The 23134-nt window shown below is 47.7% G+C and overlaps 1 protein-coding gene across 2 annotated transcripts in view; it reads left to right on the top strand.

The window, feature by feature from the left end:
- Nucleotides 1-372: 372 nt before the first annotated feature.
- LOC138286729 (uncharacterized) overlaps nt 373-23134 on the top strand; it is a 150283-nt gene continuing 127521 nt past the window's right edge. Inside the window, exons 1-3 of one of the 2 annotated variants that reach the window (XM_069227252.1) lie at nt 373-706; nt 11207-11333; nt 20888-20998. In XM_069227252.1, the coding sequence (XP_069083353.1) occupies nt 683-706; nt 11207-11333; nt 20888-20998 (262 nt within the window). In that variant the 5' untranslated portion in view covers nt 373-682. Of the gene's footprint in view, nt 707-2166; nt 2421-11206; nt 11334-20887; nt 20999-23134 lie in introns of those variants that run through there. The other variant, XM_069227251.1, reaches the window with a different exon arrangement.

Below are 23134 nucleotides of genomic sequence, written 5' to 3'. Positions count from 1 at the left end.
TGCGCCGCAAGGAATAGTGTCAACTAGGAGACGAAGCAGGGAGAGGCACAATTACACTGGGCATGCGCAGTGAGCAGCAGCGCCTCCAGGAGCTGAAGCAGGAAGTGGCACATTTACACTGGGCATGCGCAGTGAGCAGCAGCGCCTGCAGGAGCTGAAGCAGGAAGTGGCACAATTACACCGAGCATGCGCAGTGTGCAGCAGCGCCTGAAGGGGCTGAAGCAGGAAGTGACACTATTTCACCGAGCATGCGCAGTGTGCAGCAGCGCCTGAAGGGGCTGAAGCACGAAGTGGCACAATTACACCGAGCATGCGCAGTGTGCAGCAGCGCCTGAAGGGGCTGAAGCAGGAAGTGACACTATTTCACCGAGCATGCGCAGTGAGCAGCAGCGCCTGAAGGGGCTGAAGCAGGAAGCCCCAGCCTAACTCTCAGCATTATTAGTGCCTGACCCTGCCCCTCTTGCCCTGTCCTTTATCTGTCGCCCAGGGCGGCCGCCCCTCTCTGAAGCTCCACTGCTCGGGCGGTGTGAGAGCTATCTGTGTGCCTCCAACCTCCTCATCACTGGGGATTCACCTGTGACATACCTTGGGGTGGGCGGTTCATACCAGGAGCTGTGAGTCCCCCTCACCTACTGACCCCTCACCAGCTGCAGAGCTCACCCTCCTGCACAGCACTGGAGAGATGTCCCAGCAAGGCCCAGAGGAGGTGAGTACTCACCCCTCACCAGTGGGCATTGGAGGCGTGTCCCAGCAGTGTCCAGATGAGGTGAGTACTCACCCCTCACCTGCTACAGAACTCACCCACCTGGGCAGCATTGGAGAGATGTCCCAGCAGGGCCCAGATGAGGTGAGTACTCAGCCCTCACCAGCTGCAGAGCTCACCCACCTCCACAGCACTGGAGAGATGTCCCAGCAGGGTCCATAGGAGGTGAGTACTCACCCCTCACCTGCTACAGAACTCACCCACCAGTGGGCACTGTAGAGATGTCCCAGCAGTGTCCAGATGAGGTGAGTACTCACCCCTCACCTGCTACAGAACTCACCCACCTGGGCAGCATTGGAGAGATGTCCCAGCAGGGCCCAGATGAGGTGAGTACTCAGCCCTCACCAGCTGCAGAGCTCACCCACCTCCACAGCACTGGAGAGATGTCCCAGCAGGGTCCATAGGAGGTGAGTACTCACCCCTCACCTGCTACAGAACTCACCCACCAGTGGGCACTGTAGAGATGTCCCAGCAGGGCCCAGATGAGGTGAGTACTCACCCCTCACCTGCTACAGAACTCACCCACCTGGGCAGCATTGGAGAGATGTCCCAGCACGGCCCAGATGAGGTGAGTACTCAGCCCTCACCAGCTGCAGAGCTCACCCACCTCCACAGCACTGGAGAGATGTCCCAGCAGGGTCCATAGGAGGTGAGTACTCACCCCTCACCTGCTACAGAACTCACCCACCAGTGGGCACTGTAGAGATGTCCCAGCAGGGCCCAGATGAGGTGAGTACTCACCCCTCACCTGCTACAGAACTCACCCACCTGGGCAGCATTGGAGAGATGTCCCAGCAGGGCCCAGAGGACGTGAGTACTCACCCCTCACCAGTGGGCATTGGAGGCGTGTCCCAGCAGTGTCCAGATGAGGTGAGTACTCACCCCTCACCTGCTACAGAACTCACCCACCTGGGCAGCATTGGAGAGATGTCCCAGCAGGGCCCAGATGAGGTGAGTACTCAGCCCTCACCAGCTGCAGAGCTCACCCACCTCCACAGCACTGGAGAGATGTCCCAGCAGGGTCCATAGGAGGTGAGTACTCACCCCTCACCTGCTACAGAACTCACCCACCAGTGGGCACTGTAGAGATGTCCCAGCAGGGCCCAGATGAGGTGAGTACTCACCCCTCACCTGCTACAGAACTCACCCACATGGGCAGCATTGGAGAGATGTCCCAGCACGGCCCAGATGAGGTGAGTACTCAGCCCTCACCAACTGCAGAGCTCACCCACCTCCACAGCACTGGAGAGATGTCCCAGCAGGGTCCAGAGGAGGTGAGTACTCACCCCTCACCAGCTACAGACCTCACCCACCAGTGGGCACTGTAGAGATGTCCCAGCAGGGCCCAGATGAGGTGAGTACTCAGCCCTCACCAGCTGCAGAGCTCACCCACCTGGGCAGCATTGGAGAGATGTCCCAGCAGGGCCCAGATGAGGTGAGTACTCAGCCCTCACCAGCTGCAGAGCTCACCCTCCTCCACAGCACTGGAGAGATGTCCCAGCAGGGCCCAGAGGAGGTGAGTACTCACCCCTCACCAGTGGGCATTGGAGGCGTGTCCCAGCAGTGTCCAGATGAGGTGAGTACTCACCCCTCACCTGCTACAGAACTCACCCACCTGGGCAGCATTGGAGAGATGTCCCAGCAGGGCCCAGATGAGGTGAGTACTCACCCCTCACCAGCTGCATAGCTCACCCACCAGGGCAGTATCAGTGGGCACTAGAGAGATGTCCCAACAGGGCCCAGATGAGGTGAGAACTCACCCTTCACCAGTGAGCACTGGAGAGGTGTACCCGCAGGGTCCAGATGTGGTTAGTACTCACCCCTCACCAGTGTGCACTGGAGAGATGTCACAGCAGGGCCCAGATGAGGGGAGTACTCACCCCTCACCAGCTGCAGAGCTCACCCACCAGGGCAGTACCAGTGACTAGTTGGCATTGGAGAGATGCCCCAGCAGAGTCCAGATGAGGTGGGTAGTTCCCTGGCAGCAGGACACATGTGTGTACTTTTGGCATCTGTCATAATGTGCACTCAGTGCTGTCTACTTATTGTGTCAAGGATCCAGTCACAGTTTTCATTCAGTCACCACGTCACCCTTACACCTTCACCGTTTCCCTTGGAGAGCCACAAGGAAGGTCTCATCCCAGTGGAGGTGAAGAAGTGTCCTCCTGGAAAAGCACCTTTTGCCCTCGGTGCAAGGAGAGGCCTGAGGTGCACTGAAGCTGTGCATGTGTGCTAAAGCGTCTTTCACACTCACTTTAATGAAATAGCCTGTCTCCTTTATGCATGCTTATCTGACACTGAGGTTGTGCATTTGTTCCACCAAGCGGGAGAAATGGTTATTGTTCGAAATGGCCCTTTTTGCAGGGTTATCCCCAAACATTTTGCCTTTTTCCTCCTATTTTTTCAGGTCTGTTTTTGCTGGTTTGTTGTCTCTGCACACTTTACCACTGATAATCAGTGCTTAAGTGCAAGTGCTCCCTAGGTAAATTGTACTGTTGATTGAGTTATCCATGATTGGCATATTTGATTTACTGGTAAGTCCCTAGTAAAGTGCACCAGAGGTGCCCAGGGCCTGTAAATCAAATGCTACTAGTGGGCCTGCAGCATTTATTGTGCCACCCACATTTGTAACCCAGTAAACATGGCTCAGACCTGCCACTGCAGTGTCTGTATGTGTAGTTGTAAACAGCCAAACCTTCCCCTTTACTACATGTAAGGCACCCCAAGGTAGGCCATGGGTTAACCCCATAGGCAGGGTGCAGTGTATGTTTAAGGTAGTACATATATTAGTGTGTTTTATGTCCTAACAGTGACATACTGCCAAATTCGGTTTTCACTGTGTAGGGCCCATCTTTCTCATAGGTTAACATGGGGGCTCCCTTTAAATACCCCTAAAGCGCATATTCCCTTTGAGAGCAGATAAAAATGTGGAGTTTAGGGTCTCTGAACTCACAATTTAAAAATACATCTTTTATGGAAGTTGTTTTTTAAATTGTCTGTTTGAAAATGCCACTTTTAGAAAGTACGTATTTTCTTGCTTAAACCATTCTGTGTCTCTGCCTGTTTGTGGATTGTCTGTCTGGGTCAGTTTGACAGTTGGGCTGTTTTGCACCTCTCTAGACAGTGACACAAAAGGGGACGGGGTGTAGCCTGCATATCCCGATGAGCCATCTGAGCTAGAGAGGAGGGAGGAGTGGTCGTTCACACCTGAAAGGACTGTGCCTGCCCTCACTCAATCCAGTCTCCGACCCCTTGGTGTGCGTTTAGGGCCTGGCCTGGACAAGGAAGGATCTTGCAAGCACTTGAGACTTTGCATTGAAGTTTGCCAACTTCAAAGGCAGAACAGGGTATAAGAAACAAAAACAAAAAAACAGTCGTTTAGAATCGTTCTGGAATCGAGAGGAACCTCTGCCAAGGAGAAGAGCTGGAGGAGGAGTACTGGCCCTTTGCTGTGTTGCTTTGCTCGACTGGCCTGCAGTAGCTGCTTCTGCCTAAAAAGAGTGCAAAGGGTGAATTTTGCTGTGTATCCTGCTTGAGAAAGTTCTCCGAGGGCTTGGAGTAGAGCTTGCCTCCTGTTAGAAGTCTCAGGGACAGCAAAGACTTCGGTTTCCTCAACCTGCAGCACTGGGAACTGTGTGTTTTGTGCTGCTCAAGAGGAGAAACCACTGCAATGCCGCTGGCCTCCACGTGACCTGCCAATGCCGCACAGAGTCGTATTGCTCTGCTTCGCAGCACGACCCTGGTCTCACCGACGCCGTCATCGGATGACTTCACCGAGCTGCTGTTCACACTGCGACCAGTGGGCCTGCACTCCAGCATTGCCTGCTCACACCGTAGCCTGGGCATACCTGACGCCGCCGCCCCTGCTGACACCGGCACCGCTGCCCGCACGTTGCCTGGAGACACAGATCGTGAGGTACACGAAGCATCGTCCCGTCCCACACAGCAGGCCCGGTCCACCGACGCCAACATCATCGACTCCAGTGTCTTCACCAGGCATCCTGCCTGCACAGTGGCCTGTGGACAGCGCTCGTGAGGGTCACGAAGCACCATCCTGTCCCGCACCCCTGGCTTGGGCCTACCAACGACAGCGCTTCAGCAACGACGATGCTCTGCCTGCACCGTGACCTTGTGATACTGCACGTCGCACCACCCTGCTTTACACCGCAGCCCTGGTCTCACCGACTCCGCTGGATGCCGTCACCGAGCCGCTGCCTGGACTGTGGCCTGTGGACACCGCTCGTGAGGTACACGAAACACCGTCCCGTCCCACACCGCAGACCTGGTCCACCGATGCCAACATCATCGACTCCAGTGTCTTCACCAGGCATTCTGCCTGCACCTTGGCCTGTAGACACCGCTCATTAGGGTCATGAAGCACCGTCCCGTCCCTCACCACTGGCTTGGGCCTACCAACGACATCGCTTCAGCGACGACACTGCCTGCACTGTGACCTGGTGACACTGCACGTCGCACCGCCCCGCTTCACACCGCATCCCTGGTCTCTTCAACGCCGCTGGGCGCCGTCATTGAGCCGCTGCCTGCATCGTGACCTGTTGGCACTGCACGTCGCATCGTCCCGCTTCGTACCGCAGCCCCGATGCCATCCACGTCAGCGCTCCTGACTTCTTCAGCCCGGAATTCGTTCTGCAACGCATGAGACTTTAAGGGCCCAAACACTCCCACACCGACTCTGGAACCGACACCGCAACGCCAATGACACTGCTCTCTGGAGCTCACCGCAAGGATCACAACGTCCTACAAATCCAAGGAACTGTTTGCGGGTATTCCCGACACCGTAGCTGGCCCGCAATGCCACGGCCAGCCTGAATTGTTGGTTTTGTTGCCCACAATGCTGTGCTAGCCCCAGGTGGAGCTATCGACTTCAAGGAACTGTATTTTTAAGATAAATCTTACAAAATTCATACCTTTAGCACTGTATGTTGGATTTTTATCATTGTAGTTTTGTTTAACACAGATAAATATTTGCTATTTTTCTAAAACTGGTGTGGTGTCCCTTTGTAGTGTTTTCCCGTACTAATGTGTGTTATGTGCAAATGCTTTACACATTGCTTCTGAGATAAGCCTAACTGCTCGTGCCAAGCTACCAAGTGGGTGAGCAGGGTTTATCTGAGGGGGTATCTCCCTTATACTGACTACAATGTGGATCCTACTTGGACAGGGTGCAAACCAACTGCCAACTAGCGACCCCATTTCTAACAGTTATTATCCCTTGAGAGGAGATTTACTCGAAGGCCTTCTCACTCACATTCTCAGTCACACCACGGATGCTACATGCCCCTGTGGGGACAGTTACACATGTCTGAGCACCCAGTGTGTTTGACAAACTAATGATGCGGACTGCAGGACTTTGTGCAGGGTGGTAGTGTACTTGTCTGTGGTGTGCAAAAAGGGACCATTTGTGCAGAGGGACAATGAACTTGTCTGTGGAGTAGAAGAATGGGCCCTTTGTGCAGAGGAACAGTGTACTTGTCTTTGGAGTGAAAGAATGGACCCTTTGTGCAGAGGGAGTGTACTTGTCTGCGATATACAAGAACAGACCCTTTTTGCAGAGGGACAGTGTACCTGTCTGTGGTGTGCAAGAAGGGATACTATATGTGAGAGGGACAGTGTACTTGTCTGTGGTGTGCAAGAAGGGACCTTTTGTGCAGAGGTACAGTGTACTTGTCTGAGCACTTCTCTCTTGTGTTGAAGAAAGGATCCTTTGTGCAGAGGGACGGTATACCTGTCTGAGGTGTACAAGAGCAGACCCTTTGTGCAGTGGTGCACTGTACTTGTCTGTGGTGTCCAAGAAGGGACCCTGTTTGCAGAGGGGAAATATACTTGTCTGCGGTCCAAAAGAAGGGACCCTTTGTGCCAGAGGGACAGTATACCTGACCTGTCTGAGGTGTGAAAGAAAGCATTGATTGTGTAGAAGGGCAGTGTACTTGCCTGGGTACTTGTCTGTGATTTGACAGAATGGACTCTTTGTGCAGAGGGACAGTGTAATTGTCTGTGGTGTACAAGAGCAGTCCCTTTGTGCAGAGGGACAGTGTACTTGTCTGTGGTTTGCAAGAAGGGACACTTTATGCCAAAGGGACAGTGTACCTATCAGTGGTGTGCAAGAAGGAACCCTTTGTGCCAGAGAGACAGCTTACTTGTCTGCGGTGTACAAAAACGGACCCTTTGTGCAGAGGGACAATATACATGTCTGTGGTGTGCAAGAAGGGATGCCTTATGCCAGAAGGACAGTGTACTTGTCTGTGGTGTGGATAAAGGGACCCTTTGTGCCAGAACGACAGTGTACTTGTCTGTGATGTGCAAGAAGGGACCCTTTGTACAGAGAGACAGTGTACTTGTCTGATGTGTACAAGAGCAGACCTTTTGTGCAGATGGACAATGTACTTGTTTGTGATGTACACAAAGTGACTTTTTGTGAAGAGGGACAGTGTACTTGTCTGTGGTGTGCAAGAAGGGACCCTTTGTCCCAGAGGGACAGTGTACTGGTCTGTGGTGTGGGAAAAGGGACCCTTTGTACCAGAGGGACAGTGTACTGTTCTGTGGTGTGGGAGAAGGGACCCTTTGTATCAGATGGACAGTGTAGTTGTCTGTGGTGTGGAAAAAGGAACCCTTTGTGCCAGAGGGACAATGTACTTGTCTGTGGCGTGCACAAAGAAACCCTTTTTACCAGAGGGACAGTGTACTTGTCTGTGGTGTGCAAGAAGAGACCCTTTGTGCAGAGGGATAGTGTACTTGTCTACGGTGTACAAGAAGGGACCCTTTGTGCAGCGGGTCAGTGTACATGTCTGCAGTGTACAAGAATGGACCCTTTGTGCAGAGGGGCAGTGTACTTGTTTGTGATGTACACAAGGGGACTCTTTGTGCAGAGTGGCAGTGGACTTGTCTGTGATTTGCAAGAATGGACCCTTTGTACCAAAGGGACAGTGTACTTGTCTGCGGGTGTGGAAGAAGGGACCCTTTGTGCAGCGGGACAGTGTACCTGTCGGTGGTGTGGAAGAAGGGACCCTTTGTACAGAGAGACAGTGTACTTGTCTGATGTGTACTAGAGCAGACCCTTTGTGCAGAGAACAGTGTACTTGTCTGTGAATTGCAAGAATGGTCCCTTTGTTGCTGGCTGACAGTATACTTGTCTGTGGTGTACAAGAAGGGACCCTATGTGCAGAGAGTAAGTGTACATGTCTGGTGTACTAGAAGGGGCCCTTTGTACAGAGAGACAGTGTACTTGTCTGATGTGTACTAGAGCAGACCCTTTGTGCAGAGGAACAGTGTACTTGTCTGCGGTGTGGAAGAATGGACCCTTTGTGCAGAGGACAGTGCACCTGTCTGTGGTTTGCAAGAAGGGACCCTTTGTGCAGAGAGACAGTGTACGTTTCTGTGGTGTTGAAGAACAGACCCTTTGTACCAAGAAGGTATCTTTTGTGCAGAGGGACAGTGTACTTGTCTGTGATTTGCAAGAATGGTCCCTTTGTTGCTGGCTGACAGTATACATGTCTGTGGTGTACAAGAAGGGACCCTATGTGCAGAGAGACAGTGTACATGTCTGTGGTGTACTAGAAGGGGCCCTTTGTGCAGAGAAACAGTGTACATGTGTGTGGTGTGGAAGAAGGGGCCCTTTGTGCAGAGGCACAATGTACTTGTCTGCAGTGTGCATGAAGGCATCATATGTGCAGAGAGACAGCGTACATGTCAATCAATCAATCAGGGATTTGTAAAGCGCACTACTCACCCGGAAGGTCTCAAGGCAGGGGGGGAGGGGGAGCTACTGGTCCAACAGCCGGGTCTTAAGGTGTTTCCTGGAAGATAGGATGTCATCGGTAAGGCGGAGGTGGAGTGGTAGGGAGTTCCAGGTCTTTGCGGCGACGTAGGAGAATGATCTTCCTCCAGTGGTCGTGCGGCAGATGCGAGGAACGTAGGCAAGGGTGTGGTTGGTTGAGCGAAGGTTGCGGGTCGGGGTGTGAAAGGTGAGTCTGTCCTTGAGGTATGTTGGGCACGTGTTGTGGAGGGCCTTGTGTGCGTGGATGAGGATCTTGAAAGTGATCCTCTTCGATACTGGTAGCCAATGTAGGTCTCTGAGATGGGGGGAGATGTGGTTGCAGCGTGGAATGTCCAGAATGAGACGTGCAGATGCGTTCTGGATTCTTTGCAGTTTTGTCTGGAGTTTGTTTGCGATTCCTGCATATAGGGCATTTCTGTAATCCAGTCGACTACTGACAAAGGCGTGGGTGACGGTCTTCCTGGTTTCAATGGGAATCCACTTGGAGGTTCTGCGGAGCAGGCGGAGGGTGTAGTAGCAGGAAGAGGAGATGGCATTGACCTGCTGAGTCATGCTGAGTGTGGAATCCAAGATGACGCCCAGGTTGCGTGCGTGGGTGGTGGGTGAGGGTGAGGATCCTAGGGAGGTGGGCCACCAGGAGTCGTTCCATGCTGAGGGGTTGGTGCCGAAGATGAGTAATTCTGTTTTGTCTGTGTTTAGCCTTAGGTGGCTAACTTCCATCCAGCTGGCTATGGTTTGGAGTCCGTTGTGGAGGTTGTCCTTTGCAGTGGTGGGATCATTTGTGAGGGAGATGATGAGCTGAGTGTCGTCGGCGTAGGAGACTATGTTGATGTGTGTTCGTGCGATGTTGCCGAGGGGGGCCATGTATACGTTGAAAAATGTGGGGCTGAGTGAAGATCCTTGAGGGACGCCACAGGTGATATTGGAGGCTTCTGATAGGAACTGCGGGAGGCGAACTCTTTGGGTCCTGTCCTTAAGAAATGACGAGATCCAGTCAAGGGCTTTGTCGCGGATTCCAGCGTTGTGGAGGCGTGTGCAGAGAGTGTGATGGCATACTGTGTCGAAAGCTGCGGTGAGATCCAGGAGAATGAGTGCTGCTGTTTCTCCTTTGTCTAACATGGTCCTGATGTCGTCTGTTGCAGCAATGAGTGCGGTCTTGGTGCTGTGGTTTTTTCGGAATCCGGATTGGGAGGTGTCAAGTGCCTTGTTGTCCTCCAGGAACCGGGATAGTTGATTATTCACGATTTTTTCGATGACCTTGGCTGTGTGCAGTGGTGGTGAGTGACTTGTTTTTGTTAGAAAAAGTGGATGCATCGGTGGTCTGTCCAGTAGAGTCCGAGGATATTCTGCTCCAGTTGCGTCGGGCGGCTGTGTGCGGTGGTGGTGAGTGACTTGTTTTTGTTAGAAAAAGTGGATGCATTGGTGGTCTGTCCAGTAGAGTTCGGTGGTGTGGCTGAAGGTCACGTGTTTGCTGGTTGTGAAGATAGGATCGAGAGTGTGGCCTGTGGAGTGGGTCGGTGAGGAGACAAGTTGCTTGAGGCTGAGGTTGGCGAGGTTGGCGATAAGGTTGGTGGTGTTAGTATCGTTGTTATTTTCTATGTGGAAGTTCAGGTCGCCTAGGAGGATGTAGTCTGTTGAGGCGAGGACTTGGGAGACTTGGGAGCTGATGGTGTCGGTGTCCAAGAAGAGACCCTTTGTGCAGAGAGGCAGTGTGCTTGTCTGTGGTGTCCAAGAAGACACCCTTTGTGTAGAGAGGCGGTGTACTTGTCTGCAGTGTACATGAACAGACCCATTGTGCCAGAGGGACAGGATACTTGTCTGTGGTGTACAAGTGGCTGTTGGCTCCTTATCATAATCTTAGGAAATGTTCAGGTCATGCATGATGTGCGAGGATGTTTCACTGGTTGCACCTCCCAGAGTCCTTCCATTTACCTGTGTGGTGAAGAGGGTAAACTTGGCAGATTGTAAGGCTGAACGATCTCAAATGTGTTCCAGAGTAATAGCTTGCATATATTTTATGTATGTAGGCTCATACAATCTGATCTTTCTTTGGCTGAAGCCAGAGAGTGTGTTCAGTTAGGGCAACAGGTGGTGTTGGTGGTAGAGGCCAAATATGAGCCAGATTTTCTGACTCAGTCAGCACTGAAATAGCTGTGGTGTGCAGGCGCACTGTCTTGATGGGCCAGGCTGTCTGACTCAATCACATTTTGCGTACCTGTGCTGTGGAAGCGTAGCGTCTTCTGAGCTAGGTTGTTGGACTCAGTCAGTGCTGGCATAGCAGTGGTGTGAAAGTGCACTGACTTTACGATGATTCGCCTAGGGCTCCCAAGGACACCACAGATGGCCTTCATATATTCTTCAAGTGCTGAAAGTAAAATCACATACATTGCACAGCAGGCTGCTTTTTTAGATCTTGTTAAATCGCACAGATATTTATTGAGGATTTAATTTAAGGTGTTGACAGTTGTTCATTGTTATTTGAAAGGATGTCGTGTTTGTTGTCTTTACTGCTAGCACTGCGTAGGAGAGATTGGTTACGCCTAAGTCTTGCTAGAAACAGTGTCCTCTTTTACTTGAGTATCTTCCTTAGTGTGTATCACCTTTACTTTGTGGAGTTGGCGAATCATCGGTCAATCTTGCTGTTTCAGGCTTCAATTACATTCTACGATATTGCCGCCTGCTTCTCCGAAGAGGAGTGGAAGCTCTTGCATAACTGGCAGAAGGAACTGTACAGGAGTGTGATGAAGGAAATCCAAGAAGCCTTCTCTTCCCTGGGTGAGCTGCACTCTCTTCTTCCTTCATTGCAACAGTATGTTGGATTGCCCATCCTCATCTCTCTTTAGTTTTCATGGACTTGACATAGGTTGAACATTGTGGATGAGATTTGATAAGTGTGTAAGATAAGGCATATTAGTGTTTCCATCCTATAAGATTTTCTACGGATCTACTTAGAGATTAAAGTGAAAAATGGACCGGAGGGGAGAAATCAAGACACTTGTGCCTGCTGTGCTTCCGCACAGTGTTGCATGTACGTGCTGGTGAATCTAGCAGTGTGTGTCTGCTGTGAGTGGCGTGGCACCCCTATAACAGTGCCTAGGATTGGACTGGAGTCATACACAAGTCCTGAGCTCTGTCAAGGCTCCACTGCATCTCCAGCATAGATTGTCTGCATCCGAGTTCCAGAAGCTTGGGGGTATGACTGACTATTCCAAGGACCTGATTGCACACATATTTGCCCCTGACCACAGCAGTATACGTAGACACCCCAGGGATACTTAAACACACAGAAACTGATGCAGATATTTAGCTACTGCATTAGCTTTTCAGGGAATGATCACACACTGCGCTGCTTCAATCTACCTAAATCAGGTATTTTTCTGATTAACTTTTTAAATATAGCAAATGAGCACCATAGAGCCTCTGCCATCAGTTTTATACCCAAAGTAAAACAAAAGTTTTATTCAGATTTTGCACATGAAGAGAATCATTGCACATGAGTGATTCTTTTTATGTGACACAAAGGCTATTTCTTTATTAATTTGCGTTTAACTTTCATAAGCACCAGCCAGAATAATGTTTCGCAAATTTCTGTCTGCTTTTTCAAGGCCTAAGATACTGTATGTATATAGTCTTTTGTGTAGTAAGTACAGAGCACACACTGTCCTCACAAAAATATTTTTGGTTTTGGTGTATGTATAAATCTTAGGAAGGTAAAATACAGTGAGCTCATTAGCTGTGAGTACAAGTGAGGGTGAGGGTGAGGCTAATTCACTATTTCAGAATTGCTGCAAAGACAAGGTTTACAATAGTTATGATTTTTCAGAGTCTTTGAGTCAGATATGGAAACCTTTTGCACTGGGTTTGGATCACAAATGTGATGTACACCCGCACAAAATGTTTTTCATTGGATTTATTTTGGCATTAAAATGTGATGTACACCTTCACAAAATGTTTTTTGAATTATATTTCACATTAAAAAGTTACCTGAAAGTAACACAGAGCACTATTTTGCATTACTCTGTATCAAGAGGGCATTCCACGGGTATTACATGGTCATTCCCATGCAGCCAGCCATGGGTTTTGTTGCAAAACCCTATCTTTATCTTTAACCAATAGTAGATAGGGTTTTGCGCAAACAATTACCACTTTGAAACAGGCGTTAGAATGGAGAAATGCTTTTATTTTTCTGAACTTTTCCCACTTTGCATGTGTGCTACACTGTACAGCACACCTCTGAAGTGAAAAAAGTTTTAAAGTAAGTTTTAAGTATAGAACTTTACATTGGAAGGTAACCCTATACTAGAATCATGCAAACACCTTTGCACTAAGGTGCAAAGGTGTGTGCATGGTGCTCTGCAGCCTGATTGTGCATCATTGCTAGACAGAGCAGAATAGTACCATATCTTAGTAGATGTGCTGCTCTCTCCCTCTCACACATCACTGAATTATGTGACAGTTCGGTCAGTCTGGGCGAGAGTTTGTGCAACTCTAACCATTTGGAACAGAGATTGCCGGTCTTTGGGGGGACAAAGGGCCTCATTACAAGTCTGGTGGTCTCCCTAACAGACCCAGTGTAAAGTTTCCTTAAAACTGTGTGGCGGCATTGGACTCAGCTTAACATGGAGCAGAGTCCATTGTCGTTGCACGGGGCCATCCAGCACCCTCAAAATGCGCACTGTCTGCAAAGCAGATAGTGCGCATTCCGATGGTGCTGGGCAGGGGGGCCCATGCACTGCCCATGTCCCCTTTCCGCCAGCCTTTCCACGGTGGAGTCCCTGCCCTGAAAAGGCTCGCAGAAATTGTGGTAATAATCAGCGCCGCCCTGACTCGTTACAACTTCGACTGCCTTCACCCCGTCGGGATCAATGTTCCTGGTGGGAACGGCGGTCTCCTGGTGGATCTGTCTGCCAAGGTTGTAATATGACGATCGGGGTGCAAGAGTTGCGGCTGTCCGACCGCCACCGCAAGGCTGGCAGTCCGAGGACTGCTAGCCTCGTAATAAGGCCTAAAGGTTTAATATCTGTAAAAACAAATGTGTTTGGACAAAATATTGAGTTTTAAATATTGTGACAAAAATATTGTTAGTGCAGAAATATCGTGTTACAGAATATCTATAATTTATTCTAGGATATTTGTTTAAATATTATTGTTTTACTTAATGTTGTTTACTTAAATATATTTGTAAAATATTGTTTCTTGCGTAATGTAATATATATTAGTTATAATGTTCATTTTAGATGTTGGTATTATTAGTGTAATGGTTATTCATTATATGTAATATAGGTTATAATTTAAAATGTTGATTTTTAAAAATTGCTTTAGTAATTTATAATGTGGTAGTGGGTTACTGGGTTTTAGGGGAATAGGGTGGGGAGTAATTTAAATGATAAGTAATGTAATATTATTATTAATTATTGCATTGTAAATTAAATAGACATTTGATGTATAATTATTTAAATATATTTGTTTAATAGGCATGTTAGTATTTAAGTTTGATTTGTTTTTTTTAAAGTATATTGAGATTTTCACATTTTGATTAACTATTTTTGTTGTGATAGTGCAGTGTTGGGTTTTGGGGGAATAGGGTGGGAAGTTGTTCAGTGTATTAATATTTTTATTAATGAAATCATTCAATTGTTTATTAATTATGTAATTTATTGTTAATGATTTCAATTGTTTTTTAATTGTTTGGAATTTTACATTTGAAAGTATATTTAAATGTTTTTTTTTTTAGTTTATATTTTTTTGTCAGGCTGCTTGCTTTGAGGGAGAATAGGGTGAGAAGTTGATTAAAGTATAAATAATTTTATTGTAATGTAATTATTTTTTATTAATTTTGTAGCTTATGATTAATTTAGAAATTGTTATATTTTGTTATTATTTTAATAATTCATTTTTTTTTTAAACTTTACAGTTTATGTTAATGTTCCTATTGTTGCTAGTAGTGGATATTTTCGTAGAGTTTTTCGCATGGGAACAGTATATTTTGTATTATTAGTTACCAATATTTAATTGGCGAATTGATAATTATTAATTTATATAGCTGAAAATGTTATGTACTTTATTTGTTTTATATTACTGTTTTAGTGTTCAGTGTTTTAAATAATGACATTTGGTTAATACATTTTCCTAAGTTAAATATTTTATTTCATGTAAAGTAATATATATTTTAAATCGTGTTATTATTGTTGGGTGTTTCCCGTTTATTTCTAGTATGTAGTATATTTTATGTACATATGTTTACTATTCTGTATTATTTAATTATTTATTTATCAATTTTTGGTAGTATACAATATGTTTTTGTGTTTTTGATATGAAATTAATTTCTAATTATTTCTAGGTGTTTGCATATTTTGTAGAAAATTATTGGGAATCAGGTTGTTTTTTGCAGCCCTTCAAAAGACCTGCATTTTCTGTACTGTAGGTTACAATGGAGTGTGAATAGTAAATCTAACCCCTCCGAAGGTCAACACCTTCCCTATTGATGCATATGTATATGTGTGTGTGTGTGTGTGTGTTTGTGTGAGCATGTATTGCAAAATAGTATTTTCAAAGGTATTGCAAAACAAAATTGTGACAATAAGATTGTCAAAGGAAATATCACCACAAACAAGATAAGAATATTAATTAATTTAACACAAATGTACCCTGAAATAGGAGGTAGTAAATGGCAAGAAGTTTCGCACTTCCAAGTGGTGTCCAAAACAGTACATACAGAAAAACATAGTCAAACAAAAGTAGGTGCACGTGGTCAGGTGCCCTACTACCCAAAGGCACAAGAATAGTGCATACAAGTATGCACCAAGTACAATGAACAAATGCGACCACAGCACTCAAAGCATAAGAAGTAGCAGAGTACGGGTATAAGCTTGTGTGTAGCAAATCCGTTACTGAAGAGTAGAGCACTCCTCTTAGTATTCCAGAGAGTTGTTTATTAGGACCAAAGGTTGTGTGTCCAGAAGTACAGTCAATCAAGCACAGCCAACACATGTTTCGTCACAACATTCAGACCAAAGGTCGTGTGTCCAGAAGTACAGTCAATCAAGCACAGCCAACATGTGTTTCGTCACAATAGTGACTTCATCAAGGCTGTAAGAAATATACAGTACAGAGATTTGTCTAGATGTATTCACACTGGAACGGTATACATTAAGTAAAAGACCAAATTTTGTACGTTTGCAGACATGACAAAAGTGACCGAGTATGTAAACATAAGGTGCCAACACATATATAATATTATTAAAACTTGAAACGAGGGTGAGAGAGAGTGGAGACCGTAAAAGCAAGTGATAAACCGTGAATGTTAGTCCAAAAAAGTTTCATAAGATTAAAAAAGTGAAAAGACCGAAGTGTAAAAGACAGCAAACAGTTACGATATCAAGTGTGTCCCATGCAGTATTATCGATTCATCTAGAAGCTACTTGGTTTATCACTTGCTTTTACCGTCTCCACTCTCTCTCACCCTCATTTCAAGTTTTAATAGAATACACCTAGACAAATCTCTGTACTGTATATTTCTTACAGCCTTGATGAAGTCACTGTTGTGACGAAACACGTGTTGGCTGTGCTTGATTGACTATACTTCTGGACACACGACCTTTGGTCCGAATAAACAGCTCTCTGGAACACTAAGAGGAGTGCTGTACTCTTCATTAACGGATTTGCTACACACAAGCTCATACCCGTACTCTGCTACTTCTTATGCTCTGAGTGCTGTGGTCGCATTTGTTCATCAATTAATTTAATTAAAACTGTAAAATATCATTTTTACAATATCATTATAGTTTAACACAATACAATGTAAACAACATATTTTTATCAATTAATTATGTTTTTAAAATATTGCTTTACATTTTGAATTTATTTGAAAAAATAAGCATTTTACCTTGTTTTTGATGATATTTTCTTCCACAAAATGTTGGTCACAATATTTTTGTCATTCTTATAACTATACAAAGACAATATCTATGCAAACTATTTATTTTGGCAATATTTTTGTACTCTATATTTTGTCATGTAGTCCCAACAAGCCTTCCTGTGCCCTATGAACTATTGGGGACAACTCCAAGCCTGTAGGACAGGATGACAGAGTTTGTGATCACAACTAACTCTGTAACCCTCTCTTATGGCTGCATTATGAGGTACCGCTGGGGGTATGGTGGTCCAACCGCCACATTACAAGATTGGCAGGCAGACCTGCCTAAAGACCGCCGTCCCCGACAGGATCAAGGATCCCGACGGGGTGATGGCGGTTGGGCTTGCAACCAGCCACAACGGCCCTGAACTCAGCGCTGCCTGGCTGATTACAACCCTTCTTTCTGCCAGCCTTTTCATGGTGGGGAGCCCGCCATGAAAAGGCTGGCAGAAAGCCAGTGCCATGGGGGGGCCTGTGCACTACAGTGCAGACCCCCCCACCCAGTACCGTCGTGTGGTTTAAGTATTCCCCGTCCATGCAGCTCCTTAGTTAAGGTTATTCCACCCATAGTGCACTGAAGTATGGTAATGAAAGTACTGTTAAGGTGAATAGAACAGGTAAGGTGTCAGTTTAATGTACAAAGGACAAATTGCTTGTCCTTTCGTTTTTAACCCCTAGACATCATCTTTCAAGTGGGCTGCTAAACACACAGTGATCCTGATTTCAAGTGGGCCAGTAAATTGTGATCCCTGTGCACAGATATAGGAAAGTACCCTCTTTTTGACATGTTACCCCCAAATTCTGCCTGATGTCAGTGTGTTTTGACTGTGTCACTGGGATCCTGCTAGTCAGGACCCCAGTGCTTATGGTTTTTGGCCTGCTTGTCAGGATGTTTCACTGTTTTGAAAGTATGCTTGATTGTGTCACTGGAGTCCTGCTAACCAGGACCCCAGTGCTTATGCTCTCTCTGTTTCCAAATTGATCACTGCATACTGGTTACCCAGTATTTCATTCCAAATTGGCATACTGGTCACCCCTTATAAATCCCTAGTATATGGTACCTAGGTACCCAGGGCATTGGGGTTCCAGTGGATCCCTATGGGCTGCAGAATTACTTTTGCCACCCATAGGGAGCTCATGTAAAGGCTTCCTTGGGACTGCCATTGCAGCCTGTGTGAAATGGTGCCTGCACCATTTCACAGTCATTTACACTGCACCAGGTCACTTATAAGTCACCTATATGTCAGACCTTCCACCCTGAAGGCTGGGTGCAAATTACCTGTGTGTGAGGGCACCCCTGCACAGGCAGAGGTGCCCCTACGTCTCCAGGACCATTTCCCCAAACTTCGTGAGTGCGGGGACGCCATTTTCCACGTGCACTGGGCATGGGTCAATACCTATGTCCAGCTTCACAATGGTAACCCCGAATATGGCCATGTAAGGTGTCTAACAACTGGGAATTGTACCCCAATACTGATTCTAATATTGGTTTTACAATCCGATGCACTCGGGGGCTCCATAGTGGACCCACAATACTGCCATACCAGCCTTCTGAGGTTTTCTAGGTAGCCCTAGCTGCTGCCCTCCTGTTGCTTGAGCAGCTCAAGCCCAGGAAGCCAGAACAAAGTATTTCCTGTGGGAGAGGTGTGTTACACCTTCTCCCTTTGGAAATAGGTGTTACAGGCATGGGAGGGGTAGCCTCCCAGAGCCTCTGGAAATGCTTTGAAGGGCACAGATGGTGCCCTCCTTGCATAATCCAGTCTACACCGGTTTAGGGACTGCTAGTTCCTGCTCTGGTGTGAAACTGGTCAAAGGAAAGGGGAGTGACCAATCCCCTGTCCATCACCACCCCAGGGGTGGTGCCCAGAGCTCCTCCAGAGTGTCCCTGGGTTTTGCCATCTTGGATTCTAAAGTGGTGGGGCACTCTGGGAGTATCTGAGTGGCCAGTGCAAGAAGGTGAAATCAGAGCCCTCCCCTGATAGGTGCTTACCTGGTTGGGTGACCAATCCCCCTTTCATGGCTATTTAGGGGCCCTCATCTAGGTGTTTCTTCAGATTTGAGTTCCAATCCTCTGCATCCTTTACTTCATCTTCTACCGACGGAACCGCAGCTGAACCCTCCAGGAACTCTACAAACTGCAACAAAGAAGCAAAAACGACTTCTACCACATTGTATCTTTAGCTCTTGCCAGCAACTGCAACAGTTTCCAGGTCGTGCATTCTCCGAGGACTGCCTTTCTTCAGCCTGCACCAGAAGAACCGAAGGAATCTCACGTGGAGTGACGGAGTCACTTCCCTGCTTCAGTAGGCACCTCTCTGCCTCCTGGTGGTGTGGGTACCCTCTCCAGATGACGAGCGTGGATCCATCAACACGGGTGGTGGACTAAAGTGACCCCGACAGTCCCAAGGTCCGCTGTCCAACTTTGGTGGAGGTAAGAGCTTGCCTCCTCACGCAAGACAGTACCCAGTGTACCGCGTGACTTGCAGTTGCTAAGGCTTGTGTACGACCTTCCAAGATGTTCTTCGTGCACAGCACAGCTTAGGTCCCCAGCACTCCATCCTGCGACGCACAGCTTCCTGAGTGGTTCTCCGGCGGCGTGGGATCCTTTTGTGTCGTGCTGCGTGGGCCTCCATTTGCACCTTCTTTGTCCCCGTGCTGTGGGACTCCTGTGTGCGCTGCCTGGTCTTCTGAGGGCTCTCTGAGTTGCCGAGAGCCCCCTCTGTGCCCCCCTCCTGGGTAGAGGACACCAGGTCCCTCCTGGTCCAGGGCGGGGCCATTTTCTGCTAACCTCGAGCTTTGGGTGTGACAAGGCTTGTTGGCGCAATCCAGCAACGCAAACCAGACTGCAATCAGCTATCCGGTGTGGGACATCTTCTGCACCAACCAGGAACCCGGATCTGTCTTCTTGGGTGCATAACTGACTTTGTCTTCTCACCAGTGGTTCTTCTTTTGCACCTTCATCTGGGCTAGCATGGGCTCCTGTTCTCCCTGAACTCCTCACTGCTTCTCGGACCTGGTCCCCTTCTTCCACTGGTCTTCAGGGCCAGGAATCCATCGTTGGTGTCTTGCAGTCTCTTCTGGTTCTTGCACAATCTTCTATCACGACTTCTTGTGTGTTTCAGGAAACTTACTGTGATTTACTCCTGTTTTCCTGGGCTCTGGGATGGGTTCTATTACTTACCTTTGGTGTTTTCTCACACTCCCAGCACCCCTCTACACACTGCACTTGCCTAGGTGGGAGACCGACTTTCACATTCCACTATTTTAGTATATGGTTTGTGTTCTCCCTGAGCCCATTGCAATTTATTGTGATTTTCGTTATTTGCACAGTTTTCTAACTGTTTGCTTACCTGTATTCAGATTCTAGTGTATATACTGTATATATTATTGACCTCCTAAGGGAGTATAGTCACTAAGGTATTTTTGGCATTTGTGTCACCAAAATAAAATACCTTTATTTTTGTAACACTGAGTATTTTCTTTCATGTGTGTGAGTACTTTGAGACTACAGTGGTATTGCAAGAGCTTTGCATGGCTCCTAGTTCAGGCGTGGCTTCTCAGCTACAGCTACCTTTAGACAGCCTGGCTGCTAGACACTGAATCCATTTCACTAATAAGGGATAACTGGACCTGATATAAGGTGTAAGTTCTTTTGATACTCACTACAAACAAGGCCAGCCTCCTACAACAGGCTTCGGAATTCTGAGATTGCTAATTACTCCACAAGTTTCCAGTGGTGAATTTCAGGTCTGCCCACCCAAATTCACTGAGTGAAGTTCACCCCTCTGGCCCACTTGGAATCAAAGGGTCTCATTACGACTTTGGCGGTCGGACCAGCTGACTGCGAAAGCCATGGGGAGAAAGCGGTCGTCAAACTGGTGGCCTCCCCACTAGATGTATTATGATTTTTCCACCAGTCAGACCATCGAAAGCAGTGCCACGGCTTTAGCCTTGGCTCCCTTAATGAGCCGAGGCCAATGCCATCGCACAACAGCACCTTTGGAATGCACACACTGTGCATTGCGCGGGTGCAGGGGCCCCATCTGGTCCCCAGCACTGGCTTTCCTCCAGCTTTTCCATGGCAGTGAAACCGCCATGGAAAGGTTGGTGGAAAGTGAACTACTGATTAGCAAAGCTGTGCTGCCATAGGTACCACCGTGGCTGACCATGACTTCAACCAACGCCACCCCGTTCTGATCCCTGATCCTGGCGGTGGCAGTGGTCAGACTGCCAGAATTGTAATCTGGCGATCGGACTGCCAGGACTGCAGCGGTCCGACCGCCGCTGTGAGTTTGGCGGTTGCAGAGTCTATGAATTCAGCATTTAGTTATCCGATTTCACATTTAATCATTTGAAGCAATGAATATTACTGTTTTGCAATAATTTGTATTAATGATGTTTTCTTTCACAATAGGTCCGCTCATTGCTACCTCTATCTTTTCATTAAGACCAAAACAAAAGAAAAATGTGTGCTCCATGGACATTCAGCAATTTGAGAAAAGAGCACATATTACCCCTTCATTGAGTGAGTACAAACTTCAGAAGCGATGTGTTGAAACTTTCAGAATTAGAAGTTATTCTGAACATATGATTTGTGGCACCAGTATATTCAGCAGCTTTGCAAAAATTGCCTTGTGCATATTTATAGCATTACTAGCCTTGAACGTTTCTTTACCACCATGTGGGTGGCTTTGATTCCATGTAGCCTTCCGTCTCCACTCCTGTGTGTTTGCTGTCCATCTGCCCACCCACAGAGCAAACCTGTCTTCACAACTAGTACTGATCTCATCCTCTGCAGTATGTCTCTCCTATCCCCCCCTTGCGCAGCATGCACCTGTTCTGCAGGACAACATGTGAGTCTGCAAGGTACATCCTGTCGCTTCTGTCCTGTGCAATCAGCCGGCCTCCATTCACAATCTTCCCACAGCTTAGCCTCCTCCAATCTAAGGTTACTCCCTGTGGTTCACGCCCCCTTCTTCCAGAGCTTAAGCCAACTATTTATGGACAAAATCAACAGCTACCCCATCTTACTAGTTTGCTCTCTCCTTTGCAGCCATGCTAATTCCTCCGTTGCCACATCATGTGATGATGATGTCATCCCATTTTTTTATAGCATGTATTTAAGTATTCGTTTATGCATGTATTGCCTTTATAAAAAGAGAATCTTGCCAGGTGTGCACAGCGTGATGCAGACAGTGGAAGGCGTTACTCGCTAGTCTTCGAGGGGCACAGGCAGGAGGAGAAGTGTGCTCTTGAGAAAGCAGCTCTTTTTAGAATTATAGAAGTGGGATGGCCTGTGGATTTGAACTGTGATATTTTTCCATGGACTGACACAAGGCAGGAAAAAGGGTTGTTGTGTAATTTATTTCCTTCTTGTAGTTCTTATTTTCTAATCTGGTCCGCTGCTGCTGCATATTGTCCCTGCTCTTACCAGAGATCTTCATCTTAGTTGCTAAGTATGAGTAAGAGTAGGCTTTGACAGCCTTTTAGATGATGGATTATGTTTCAGATGTGATCTTGCTTGCAGAGGGAGCAAGTATGGCTTTCGGAGTATCTGAGAAATTCATTCATATTTGTGAAGACATTGACGAGGGGACCTGTAGCATGAAAATCACTTTTGCAGGTTGGTCTCTGGAATATGGTCCAATCTTGAACTGGAAAAGAACCAACACCTGCATGAAGGTCCTGAAGTCAGATTACGAAATGAAGAGCTTTACCATGCAGAGGTCATGTGGTGCCAGGATAGTTTTCATTTTGTGCTTGGTTTGATTATTGATCCAGAGGTTTGTGTTAGTGTGGAAGCCCAGAGACAGCACATTTGACACTTTGGGGGTCATTATGACCCCAGCGGTAGTGTGGTGATGTGGCAGTAGTACCACCAATAGGCTGGCGGTACATACCGCCACATTATGACATTGGCGGTTTGGCTTCAGCCAACCGGCCAATGTACCACTCCGACCGCCATGGCAGTAGCAGCCGCCAGACTGGATATAAGAATCTCCAGCCCGGTGGTACGCCTCAGGCATTTTGACCCAGCCCGCCGACATGGTTTTCGTGGTGTCCGTAACGTCACGAAAACCATGGCAGCAGGACCTATCAGTGACAGGGAATTCTTTCCCTGTCACTGATAGGAGGCCCCCCCCAACAACTCCCCAGATGCCCCCCCACCCTCCCATCCATCCACGCTTCCCCCCTTCCAATCACCCTCTACACACACACACCCGCAGACATTCACCACGCATACACACACCCACTCACACAGGCATACATGCGTTCATACACACATGCATCTATTCATTCATGCACACATCCGCACCACATTCACACTGACACGCAGACATGCATTCACATATCCATACTTACACGCATTCTCACGCATGCATACACGGACGCACACAACAGTACTCATACATTCTCATTCACACACACACTCGTGCACAGACCCACACACACACGCAACCCCCTCCACCCCCAACCCCTGTCGGAAACCCGACTTACCTGGATCCAGGGGGTCTTACGGCAGGGGCGATATTATTTCCTATAATACGGCTGGCGGTGGTCTACTGGTGTGGTGCTGCTGGTGTTAGCAGCGCCACCTTAACACCGTCCGCCAGCATGACTGCAGCCGGATTTTCACCCGTCTTGTGGCGGAAATCCGGCT

The sequence above is a fragment of the Pleurodeles waltl genome, chromosome 3_2 (assembly GCF_031143425.1).
Source record: "Pleurodeles waltl isolate 20211129_DDA chromosome 3_2, aPleWal1.hap1.20221129, whole genome shotgun sequence".
Lineage (NCBI taxonomy): Eukaryota > Metazoa > Chordata > Amphibia > Caudata > Salamandridae > Pleurodeles > Pleurodeles waltl.
This window is presented reverse-complemented; position numbering and strand designations above follow the sequence as displayed.